General features: G+C 47.2%; 1 protein-coding gene across 5 annotated transcripts in view; it reads right to left on the reverse strand.

The window, feature by feature from the left end:
* Nucleotides 1-9,953, reverse strand: part of RASAL2 (RAS protein activator like 2) — a 186,753-nt gene extending 176,800 nt beyond the window's left edge. For 3 of the 5 annotated variants that reach the window (XM_075760434.1, XM_075760433.1, XM_075760432.1), the window contains exon 1: nt 9,664-9,953. In XM_075760434.1, coding sequence (XP_075616549.1) covers nt 9,664-9,829 — 166 coding nt within the window. In that variant the 5' untranslated portion in view covers nt 9,830-9,953. Of the gene's footprint in view, nt 1-9,018; nt 9,110-9,663 lie in introns of those variants that run through there. The other 2 variants (XM_075760435.1, XM_075760437.1) reach the window with 2 other exon arrangements.
* Between the last annotated feature and the right edge of the window lie 2,667 nt (nt 9,954-12,620).

A 12,620-nucleotide genomic window follows, 5' to 3' on the forward strand; every position in this document is an offset into this window, starting at 1 on the left:
GTACAGCCTGAGGTATAACCTCATAATGTAAATAAACATCTTTTCCGGAAGCTTTTTTTCTCCTCTTCTTTCATAGTGCCTGTTCTGCACTGTACTCCTGCACATTGAGATAAAATACCAACTACTGGAAAACTACTATGGATCAGTCAACTGTTGGCAAAGCCAACAAAACATAAAAGCGTTACCGAGTGGTACAGGGTCTCAAATGCTGTGGAAAGGATGTTAGAGCTTCAGTTGGTTTAATCATTGCTCTATGGTTTTCCAGTCTCAATCTGTGATATACTTTCCTCCCTCAGTCTACAGTGAAGAGTTACCTACTTGGAAATAATGATTTAGTCAAACACCTGGCCCTGTGCACAAATTAAGAGAAGTTAATCAGTGCCAGCTATCCAAACTCCTTCATACCAGCAGTCCAGCTTGCTATCACTGTAATGAGACAAGTTTATTAGATTTTGAAGGTCAACAAAACCTTACATTTGGGGTTTTTTTTGAGAGGGAAAAAAAAAGGGGGGGGGGGGGGGGGGGGGGGGAAATCCAGCAGACAAAACCACCTGAATGAGTGTTTCCCCTCTGGGAGCATCTTGCCCCACTGACCTACAGATCTGACAGCTAACAGGGTATTTGAGAGGATTATTAATAGTCACAAGAGGATCCAAGTAAACTAGCAGACTTAAAGGTACCCCAAATGTGAAGCAGTGCAACCCAAAGCATGCAAGCAAAGCGCTGTGGAGGTCTCAGGAGATCTGACTTCTGTTGCCAAGTTTCTTATACATCCTTGGGCACGTTATCTGAACTACTCATGCCTCGTTTGTTCACCTTCCCAGCTCACAGCAGCACCCTCAAATAAAACTGTTAATGCTTTGGATGCGCTTGCATAGCAAGGCAACGAATGCTCCGAGTAAGTGAAACTGATCTTTCCTTCCCTCACCCCAATGGGCAGTACAGGAATTGCTAATAAGGCAGTCACCATTTGCCATGACAAAATGGTACCCAAAACTGAAGCAAAATGACCATTTAATTCCTTAAAGGGATTCAAAGACTGAATTTGGCCCTCCCAGCCACTGCTACTTTCCACACATGTTTTCCTCAAACCTGAAATCCCTTATGCTCCATGTTGCGCTGACTAGTGCGGCATCTGTACCCTATCTTGTTGAGACGGGTATCAGTGCACTAAAGAGTCAGCTAAACGAGGGTGTGAATTACCTTATCTCAAGCCAATCCACTGACTCAAGTAATGAGAAACTGAAGAAAGCAAGCAGGTTTTAAACTCTATCTGCCATACAAGTACCAACCATGGAAAAGAAATCCCTCCAGAAGTATCAATCCCATCCATATTTCCTCCAAACCTTCACTGACAAAAGGAGACGTGTTTCCTAAGAGGAAAAATGCAGTTACACCGCTATATTCCATGTAGTCACTTTAAGTTCTTCTGTGAAGGATATCCCCAAAAATGGCCACGACATAAATTTCTAGCCTTTCCAACTTATTCAGCCTAATCATAACTGCTATTCTATTCTAATATTTTAATAATTCTAGAGTTGGTGAACATCAGTTCTCTCACAAGAGAGCTTGAAGCTGTTAAAGGTGCGAGATGGCTGACTGCCATGCAGCGACAGCTCGCAGCCCCCTGCGTGCCCACTGAGAGCATTCCCTTCCTTTCCTTCTCACTTCCACGCCACTAAATACCTTGCAACTGATAAAACGACACAGCTAGAGGTGCTGCATGCAGGCAACGCTCACCGCTTCTCATCCAGTGAGATAATGCTCCCTTCCCTTTTGGTGCTGGCCAACCCAAAAGTGCTCTGCTGGCTACCAGGCCTATGCAAAACCATCGCCAGCAGGAGATGAAGCAGCACAGCTCCAGACCTGCATTCCTCCAGCATTAAGCTTTGTCTAGAATACTGCTAAATTGTCTGTTGTTCCCTCACGCCAAAAAAACCCTAATAACAGTCCTGACACAAAATGTCTTCTCCCAAAGCTCTGGACCATGGTGGTGGGCATCCAATATTTGTCATATGTGGATTAAATCTACGCAAAACATCACTTCCTAATTAGTTTCTCTCTCCTTGTCAGAAAATTCACATAGAAATCCAAGTTCTCATCCCCTTGTCCAATATCCTGCCCCCCAGCACCTTGCTAAAATTCCCCGCTACCCAGAGAAAAAAGCTCTCTCAGAATTAATGCTACAGTAACTATGGTCTACCTGAAATTTTCTATGCTTTGTCATGCCATCCAGGTTGGGAACGGGATGGAGGTGAAGAGGTTCTGCTGAATCCTTTGGACTGTTACATGAAAGCCTAACATTGCGGGGGGTTAAGTCTAAGAGATGGGCGATCGTTTTTAGTCACAGGTTCCTGAACACTTCTCTTCTTCCTCGCACCGCAGCACTGGCTTCCATTCCCAATCCTCCTTGGAAGCAAGGGCTGAATACACACAAACCCCTCCTGTCTCATGATACTCTACTGTGTAATCCTCCGTCCTCTTCCAAATGCATTTGCCATTTTTCATCTTTGCTATTTCCTTTCTTCTCTGGTTCAGGCTACAAATTCCAAAAGGGAAGCAAAGCAGCCTCTGTCTGTAAAACACCAAGTGCACCTACAGTGTAGTACTGTGTAAATAAAATGAATTATCTTAACACCAAAGAAAAATGGAGCATTTTCAATTAAACCACTAATGTCCAAGAATGCAGATACAGCACTACAGCAAGGGAAGAGGTGCCTGCAAGTTTTAATCAAGACAGAAACTAAGAGAGAAGCATATGCATTCTTATGCAAATCTACACCAGACGCATTGCACATCTGCTGAAATAGGTGTCCTTTTCCCACAGTTTGCAGAATTAATGTGTTTAACTAAGTGCCTGACTGCTTGCAATATAAGACCTAATTTTTAATGGGGTATTCCCAGCTGTAAAAAAAAAAAAAAAAATCCCTTTAGATAATAAGGGATCTAAATCCAAGACTTGGTTTTACATTTATTTAAGTGCAAAGACCCCCTTCACCTCCAAGAGCTCATTACTTGCACTACTCCAGCTTGCTCTATAATTAAAAATAATCCCAATTCTTGGAGAAGAGCCCTTCTACAGTTTTGTGACCTTTTGAAACCCCATTAAAGAGAATTAACAAATGTTATTCCCTCCTGATCACTTTTATAAAGGTTTTCCGAGATATGGGGTGTCAAAACACACAAAGGACTTCATGGAAAGTTTACAAACCAAAATGCAGTAATTTTTCCTCTTCACTTGGTTACTTTCCTTGCAGATACAAATTGTGTTTCCATGATTACTATGTGCCTTTATGGAGATTTCGAAAGAATTCAGATGAGAACTTAACTCAGTGACCTTGGGGCTAAGAAGGCGTATATGCCAGAAAATGCTGAAATCTCAGCTATTTTTTATAAAACTCTGTAAATATCAGTTGAAAGGAACCCATGATCTCATATTAAGTCAATGGGTCAGTTATGCTCCTCTTATCTTCCCTTTTTTTTCCCCTATTGTTTAAAAATAGGAAACGGCACCACATGAAAATGTTCGGTCAGAGATAAATCGTGTGACTGAAATACAGGAGTCAGGAAACTGGTGTTTTAAAATAATGTCATCCTCATTTTCCCCAACATACTCTAGTATTGTTGATGCCTCCAAATATTTAAGTGACTTAATAAATTAGTAACCTAGGCAACATTTGCAACAACACAGCCAGCTGAAAGAGCCCAGCTAAAAACTCCTTAAAAAAAATAAATCCATTTATGTATAAATTAACGTCAATGTTTCTTAAAAAGAGGAAAGGCAAACAGTTCTAACGTCAAAGGATGAATTCTAGAATAAAGTTTGGGAGTAAAGCAACCAAGAAGAAAACCACCACTGCAAATACACAAGAAAGTCAGCAGAGATTCAATAGCTGCGGTAGCACAGAGGACCCATAATTCACCCCGTATACGCTTATTAGAATTCCCTGCAGTCCAAAAGAGCTATCAGAAGAGCTATCATACAGCAGGTATGAGCTGATCACCTGTAAGAGCACTTCAGTCGCATCTTTTGATACTTCCTGCTGCTGCCTGGCAAGGGAAAGCGGTATCTCTGTCCACAGCGCACTTGGCCGTTTTTGATCTGTAGCAAATGCAGTCACTTAAAATCTTGGTTTTGATTAAACTTGGGCACCAACTAGAAATCATTGTTCTTTATCATCTCAACAAAATGAAAAAAAAAAAAAGCTTTATACCTTCGTTATTTAATGTTTGTAACTAATACGCTGCAGCAGTACCTGAAGGCCACGATAAGGTCAGATATCACTATAGGAGGCATTGTCCAAATACACAGGAAATGACATTTCCCGGCCCAATAAGGTTTATCTTCCAAGCCTGCTTTTACACCAGCTTTCTAGGTGAGTTAAAAATAAGCCTATTGATCAGAAGGGAAAGAAATGCTCATGAACACTGACCTTCCCTACTTTCCAATACAAGGTTGCCTGCACAGACACGCCGTGCAGCCCTTCAGCTCCCTTCCAGCTTTCCAAGGGCCTCACCCTCACCTCCAGCTTATCTCACGTTAAGTCCTTCATAACAGCAAACAATCTCCTGCAACGAATCGCAGCTCTGCACGTGCTCGTAAATACAGCGGCATATGAAACCTAGCCCAGCTACACTATCTGGACGCATCTCGAGAATGAGAAGAAAACCTTCTATGGCTGTTAACAGCCATCCCTCAACTATCAGATTGCCTCACCGCTTCAAGTTGTTATGAGGGGTTTTTTTGGGTTTTGTATTAAATACACCCTTCCTACCTATCCCTTGTTAAACAGCCTCCAGACAAGTTTTAAACTGAGCTTATGGAGATGAGCGATAAGGTTCAGAAGTGGAGAGGACGCTATCCCCAGCCTGTTTCTGGCAGCCTCGGGCATCCTTCAACAGCTCCTGCACCACCGCAATGAAGATGCCGCCACCTGGTGGGATCTCCACCGGCTGGGGAGAAGGCCGGGGCGGGGGGGAACAGGCTGGACCACGGGGAGGGGACACTGATCCCCAGGGTGGCTAGTGGACCACACTCACCATCCTCACATGGACTTCTCAGAAAAAGCTGGCCGGCAGCATAAGCAGGGCTGGACGGAGAGGATTTGCTGACAATGACAAGATGCTATTCATTACCAAAGCCTGTTGGTGCTCGTCCAAAGAGAGATGGTTTGGGAATGGATAACCTTTGCATTTTTAAGTTCAACTGCAGAAAATGGAAGAGGAGAAGGAGAGAAAGGAAAAAAGAAAAAAAAAAAGAAAAAGAAAAAAGAAAAGGTAGGCTTCAAGCTACCTACAAAGTCACAGCGAGGCAGGCTGTGAAGAACCAGAACACCCTGAGAACAGAGTTGAGTCATTGATACAAGGGTTCAGCAAGGTAGACAATGGATTGCTGAAATGGGAAATTGCAGAAATCGGGCTTTTGCACTGAATTTCACATGATTAGGAGACGCTTCTGTTCAGTACTCGAGTCAGAGCTGGTTTTTAATCTCCGCATGACACTACGTGCATTACTGTGGCTTCAGCCCTGGGCACAAGCCTAATATTTTCTCAGGGCCAATACTTAAAAGCCTGGAACTCAGGTTTGAGGCAGCCAAGAGACGTTTCTGTCTGGTTGCACAGGGTCTAGGGCTTTTTCTGGAGTCAGAGCCAGCAAAGCTCTGTCTGTAGATCAATATCCATGAAAAAGCACGGAGCCCTTCAAGTCTGTGTTTGAAGGGCCTTCTCTTTTTGCCAGGAAGGGGGGAGTGAGGAGGCTTATTCTGGCAGCAAGGAATGTCTCCAGACTGCTCGCAGGATTAGAGGACAAGGTGATGAAAACATCCCTGTCCGATCTACCCTTGAGTTTGTACAACTACTCTCGTCTTTTAGCACCACTGCTAAAAGAGAAAGACATTTCCTAGTCCAGATAAAGCCCCAGAGCAGCAATGTCCTCTTCCCCATGCTATTTTCTATATATTTCAGCAATTTCTATTTTGAAATTAATCATTTTAGTGCACGAGCATTTGCAGTGAGCTTAGAACAGGCACATTAGAAACAAATTTGACAACCGCTGTTATAGAAGTTTACGACCTGTTTAGACACAGGCTGTAAGTCAGACAAAATCCGATTCTGCCCCCATCACATGCAACATTTAACACCAATGCTGCGATGCTGGCTTTATAATTCATTGATACAAAATCCATGGATGTTCAGTCAGCCACACCAGGCAACATAATTGCTCCGTTTTCACAGTTGGCACCAAGAATGCTGCAAATTCACTTATTCCCTTCCCTCCTCTCCCCAAAATCTGTTTCAAAGAGCAGAGAAAAAGACTTTGAAACACTGGTGGATGCTTTCAAAAGTCAGTTATCCCTTTTACGTAGAAAAGAAGTCATAGCATTAATCCAGGCAAGACCACCTCTTCCCTCCTACCCATTACACACATGCCACGAGTCTGATAGGAAGCCATCATCCAGAACACATGTTGATGCATATTTTACAGAAATATTAGTTGTGTGTCAAAACTGGTTCTTGGAAACATCATCTAACAACACTCACATGATTCGTGTTTCACGAGCAATTAAACCTATCACTCCGACAAGCAAATTTGCTGTTCCTGTTCACTATTCAAACATCAGGTTAGAGGAAACTGCTTACATTATGAACTCTGTCCTTCAGTAAGGAAATTGTATTTCCATGGTTTGATAATGTCCTTGCTAATTCACTTAACCAGAAGCTGCCGAACCTCCAGAACGCAGAATGAAAAAGCTGCACTTCAACTACTGCAGCTAACGCACGAAATGCAAAAATAGCCAGACTAGGATTTAGATCTCGTTGTGAAGTCAGACAAGACCTCCGTGTCACACTGAAATCACGTCCCAGACATCGTGAAGTCCTGCTGTATTCGCATCACTGTCATACTGCTGGCAAGCCACAGAGACCAGTAATGATGGTATTTTACTACTAAATTCTTTTCTCTGTGCTTACAGATGAAGTTTTACAGGCTCTGCAGCCGGACCAGCTCCCCTCATGCCAGTAATTACCTCCTTGGATAGAGACAAAGTGGATGGCACACCACCGCAGAACAGAGATGCACAGAAATAAACAGTCATCTTTAAGCGGCTGCTGAACTCCTTTTTCTTTAAAATAAACATTTCCACTATTCAAGCCACTTTTCAGACAGTCACCTTCCATTTGGCACAAGTCCCCAGTGCAGCGGTCCACGTTCGTGAAGACACGTCGAAAAGAAACGCTATGACATCAAAAGCTGCATTTCTTGCCATGCTAGAAGACGCGCCTCCACTTTTCATATATTCGCTACTCCTTCCCTCCCCCAGCCATTCATGGTGAAATAATTAGTGTTAGTGTTCTCATTGTTTATCAGACAATACAGACAATAAGGCTAAGCTTTCTGCTCCTGTTTTCTTTCACTATGCTGCTATGGTTTCTCAAACAACTGTGCAAGGCTTTACTTTTAATCCTATAAATAACACTTGTCACTCATAGGTTTGTAACCCATATTTAGTTGTGCACAAACATGGCACAGTTTCAGCTTGATTCATTGTCTGCAAACTTCTCCAGATGTGTTCATGCAAGAAAAAAAGGCTAATAAGCAGGAGGAAATAAACAAATACTAGCTAATCCGATTGCTATTTCATAGGGACGAGAGAAGACACTACCACATCAGATTCTTTATGAGGGAGAGAGATAATGAGTTGTTTTTAAACACAGACTAGGAATAATTAGTTATTGTCCTTGGGCTACAAGATGTATTTTTACATGCTTGAAGTCTATGCTGATTTTTATAGCCTGTGAGCTAGCTGCTCTGTCACAGGGAAATTCTCCCTATTTATCTGCATGTTAGTGTCAGACTACAAACACATCACAACATATGACTTTATCAACAAGCAATGTTTTTTCGCTGTGGCTAATTTTGAAACCACATTCCTGCTTCCACTCATACAAGATATAACCTTGGGTAACAATCAGATAGCCTGGTGCCAGACATCCTCTTCTTAAGTACATTCTCATTTTACCTTTGGAAAGTATTCTAAACAAACAAACAATTTGAAGGCAATCTGCTTGCTTCTGAGCTCCCCTTGACAACAGCAGAGAGATTTTTTTTTTTTTTTTTTTAGAAGGCTGGGTTTTACAGTCTCAGCATTGGGCTGAGAGTAACAAAAGAAAGCCACGCAAGAAGCAGCAAGCTAGGCACAGTGGAAGCTACTAAAAATCCCAAACTTCTATTACAATTAATTGTGCTAAGTACAACTTTGCTCATTGATGCACCAGACAGAAAGCAGACAGACAACCTCATCCCACTGCACCAGCTTTTCAAGCTTCCAAAATAAACACAAAGGTCTTTGAACAGACTGTGCTCTTCAGAAAACCTGCAGCCTGATCTTCCTCATTTGATATGTGCAAAGGCTAATGCCGGTGGTACTCACAATAATTAAACTGCCGTCAGCCAAGAAATCCAGCACAGTTCTTGTAGATAACTTATTTATGTCACCTTTGTGTTTCAGGAATAACGCAACCAGTAACAGACCGATGATACAGGTAACAGAGAGCATTTGCTTCTAGTTTTACAGACCAGGGACAACCTGCAGAATCTCTTTGGGATTCAGGGCAGAAGAGGAAGAAGACAGGGACAGCCACCAACATGACAGGATCTGATGTCAAAAAAAGTACCGATAAAAGAAAGTGTTTCTACAGGCTCTACAAAATATTAGTCAACGGTAACATAGTAACTGCATGTGAAACACCACAGCCACTGCCTTTTCAAGGATGGACCATCAAATTTGTTACAGGAGGGAAAACAAGATACCGTCCACAGTGATCTTCACTCTGCAACATGGGAGTAATTATCGTTAGATTACCAAGACAAACAAGAGGGAAAGACAAGGGAAAGATAAAACAGAATTTCCACTATTTAGGTGCTGATCGAGAGATTAAGCCTGACTGCATTTCAGTTGGGAGCCTAAACAAACCAGAGCCCGGTCACATAAATCAAGCTAATTTTAAAAGGTTACATACCAGGGAGAGTTTGAGAAAGGAGGAGAAACAACACCGGGTCCTGTACGCTGGCCAGACTGCTAAAGAATTTTAACATCCATTTTATAAATAATAAAGGTGCCAATTTAACACACGCCGGTAAAGCCGGGGCGACGAGACCCACCGTATCGGTACCTCCCAGGCCTTTAGTACCTCATTAATACTAATCAGAGCCGGCTCAGCCCCGCGTGCACTCGCATCCTGTACTTGACTCCCGGCGACACAAAAGGTTTAGATGCGGATCCCCGCCCGGTAACACCGACACATCCCGCCGGTGCTGGCCCCGGCTTAACGCGGGGCATCCTGCATCCCTGCTGGGGGGGGACGGACGCCGGCGGGAAAGGGGCTGGCAAGACGCGGGGTGCGGCTGAACCCGGGGCTCCCGTTGCTGGGAAAAGGGGGGGGGTGGGGTGTGGAGGTTGGAATTTGGGAGACGAGGGAAATTGGAGTACTGCGAGCTCCGGCAGCAGGGAAAAAGGAGAAAGAAAAAGTTAGGGCCGGGAAGTTTGCCGACGCTCCCCGCTTCTAACCTGCCGCCGCAGCCGGCAATGGGCCCCGGCCCGGCCCGCCCCCGCCCTGCACCGGCCCGGCCTTGCGCGGGGCCCGGCCCGGCCCGCCCCCCCTTACCGTAGACGCGGACCCAGCCCTGCTGCTGGCAGACCGACTCCAGCAGGACGCGGTCCAGCGCGCCGCCCGCCGCCGCCTCCAGCTCCTCCGAGCCCAGCTCCGGCTCCGCGAACGCCTCCGCCGCCCAGGCCGCCGGTTCTCCCGCCGCTGCGGGGGGCGCCTCCATGCTGAGGTGTGGGGGGGGACGGACGGACGGACGGACGGACGACGAGACGCCGCCGCCCGCCCGCGCTGCGCCCCGGCCGCGCCGCGCCTCGCTTCGCCTCAGTGGGCGCCGCGGCGCGGCTCCATCCCTCCCCTCCCCTCCCCTCCCCGCCCCTCGGCCCCGCCGCCCCCTGCGTCAGCGCGGGAGGAGGAGGAGGAGGAGACGGCGGCCGCTGCCCGCCCGTTCCAACACCCGGCGGCGGTGGCGGCCCCGCCGCGCCCTCAGCGCCGGCGGCATCCCGGGCGAACAGGCACGAGCAGTGGCGGGCCGAGCGCCCGCGCGGACGGGGCAGGAGGTGGACGGCGGAGCTCGGCCAGGCCAGGCCAGAGTAATCGCCCGCTGAGGCAGCGAGCCGGGACCCCCGCCCCTGCCCTGAGGGAGGCGGTGGGAGATGGCGGGCGGCGCTGGGCTGGCTGCGGCCCTTCCGACCCCTCAGGGACGCGGGCAGCGCCCTCCCCCGGCCCCGGCATCCCCACCCCGCGCCCGCCTCCTGCTCGGCCCCGCTTCCCCAGGCGGGGCTTCTCGTCCTGGTCCCCGAGGGGGGGTTTCCATATGGCCTCCCAGGGGGTTCCCCTCAGGCCCGGCCCCACCGGCCGTGCCCGCCCTCCTTGCCGGAGCTCCCCGCCGGACGGTTCATCCCCCCCCCCGGGCAGGAGCCAGCCTGGCAAGGCAGGCGGCTGGCAGTGGGGTTGGTGGCTTGATAAAGCACCCCAGAGAAGTCACCACGGGGGGATAAAGCCCGCCGAGGGAGTATGTGGTAGGTGCCATGTGCGCCGCATGCGTCTCACGGCCGCCCTTTCTCTGGTCACATCCCACCAGTCTGAAAAGGGTGGGTTTAGACTCAAAAAAGCAGTATGAGATGGGGTTCCCCGGGTTCCTGGGGTGCAGACCTTTTGTCAGCGTTCACGTTGGGTTCGGGAGGATGCCGCGTCGAGACTGCTAAATCTTTCACGCACTAACACAGTCCTTTTCTTTCAGGTAGGTGGGCAGGAGATGTGCTGGAGGGAAAGGAAGACGACTGCCTTGATGAAGTTTATTTCATTTAGGGGATTTGCAGGTTTGTTTTCTGAATGCTTGTTTACCGAGCTCCCGGATCGCACAAGCTTTCAATTTTCCCATTGAAGTTCCCATCGCTTAAGGTGCGTGTTCTTAAAAATCCAGAATAAAATATCTGTGAATATAGCGTGCATCCCACAGTATCTTTTACATCATGGTATTGTAACTGTGATTTTCAGGGAGGGTGGGCAAAGGGGTTCAGCTTGCTTTGCGTTCCTTCCCTTTAATCTCTCGGCAGATATACTGCCATGAAGCTCCTTTAAACTAGATACAGCTCCCCCGCTTTCTCACCGTGCTCCACATCGCCTTGTTTTACTTTGCACTACAACAGAGTTAAGAGGGTTCACACAGCGAGTTACCGCAGCTCTGTTGAAGAGCAGTGACTTCCCTCTGAAAGGGCCGTAACTCTCCCAGTTCTGCAGCTTGGCAGGTCGCGATCAGCTGCCCGAACCAGAAGGTTTGTCTTAGGAGTTCCCAAAAATTCCTCTTGGGAGCTGAGGACTTGCAAAGTGGCAGAGAGCGATGGCCTCCTGAACCGACTGGGTTGGAGTACCCGTATACTGGTAAAACTGCCCCCACGATGGAAGATGTATTAACTATTTCAATGGAGGAAAGAAAGTCCTGCCAGCCTTATGATTAATTGATGAAACCTCGTTTCCTGTGGGTTTCTATCTCATGCTTGACTGAGAGCTTGACCTGAATCTTGCCCTACAACTGGGTCACTCTCTACCCAGTCGGGAGCCCTGTTTTCTGAAACGGGGTAAGTTCTCATTGAAGTTTTGCCATTGTACGGTGGGAATATGTGCCCTGCTGCGATTTCCAAGCTGAATTTGGAAACAAAGAAACCTCCTTCAAAATGTTTGGTTCTTCCGTGATTGGCAGAACTGGTGTAGCCCAGTTTCCTACAGATTCACGCCACAGCATAGATCACCTGGTATCTAGCAGAGGGTGGACACCCTCAGCGGAGAACCTTGTAGGATCGCCCTGCTTTGCCTTGCTGCCAGTTTTCATTGTTCCTGCAGGGATTTAATTAGCTCTTGGACCTTTATCCCTCTGTTTGTTTTGTTTGAAACAGACCAGAGAGTTGAACGCTTCTTGAGGTTGTAGGGGGTGAGACACAGGATGAGGGGATAAGAGAGATCCTGTGAGCTGGGTGGTGGCAGCCTCAATTCTCCGGGAAATAAGGATTTTAAAATTACCCGTAAAACCAAGAAGAGTTAAATCAGGCTGAAATCTGACGAAGATTCATCCCTCCATCACTGTGACAGGCACGGGGCAATTCTGCCCAGTTCTGCACAGAAGCAGCACGGCCGGGACACCCAGTAACCTCTCCTGGCTCCTTCCCACCCCAAAACATGCTCTGCATCATGGTTTTCAAAGGACTTGGAGCTGAGGGCACGCAGGCTACTCCTAGAGCAAACATCTGCATAAATTGCCATAATAATACCATAAAGCAGTAAGAGAACCACTTTTTCCCTCCTACATTGTCTCTACCCCTGCTCATTCCCACCGCTGCTGATAATCTAACAACGTACGTGTTCTCCAAGCTTATCATTTAGTGGCCGCAATCCAATAAACTCTTCAAGGTTTTCCCATCCTACTCTCCCCGCAGCCTCCTTTCTTGCCGTCAGCCTCCCGGAGACTTTTCCGTCCCTCACACAAGTCTGGGGTCTTTACCTGCTGCAGCTGCAGGGAG

This window comes from Balearica regulorum, chromosome 8 (genome assembly GCF_011004875.1).
Source record: "Balearica regulorum gibbericeps isolate bBalReg1 chromosome 8, bBalReg1.pri, whole genome shotgun sequence".
Lineage (NCBI taxonomy): Eukaryota > Metazoa > Chordata > Aves > Gruiformes > Gruidae > Balearica > Balearica regulorum.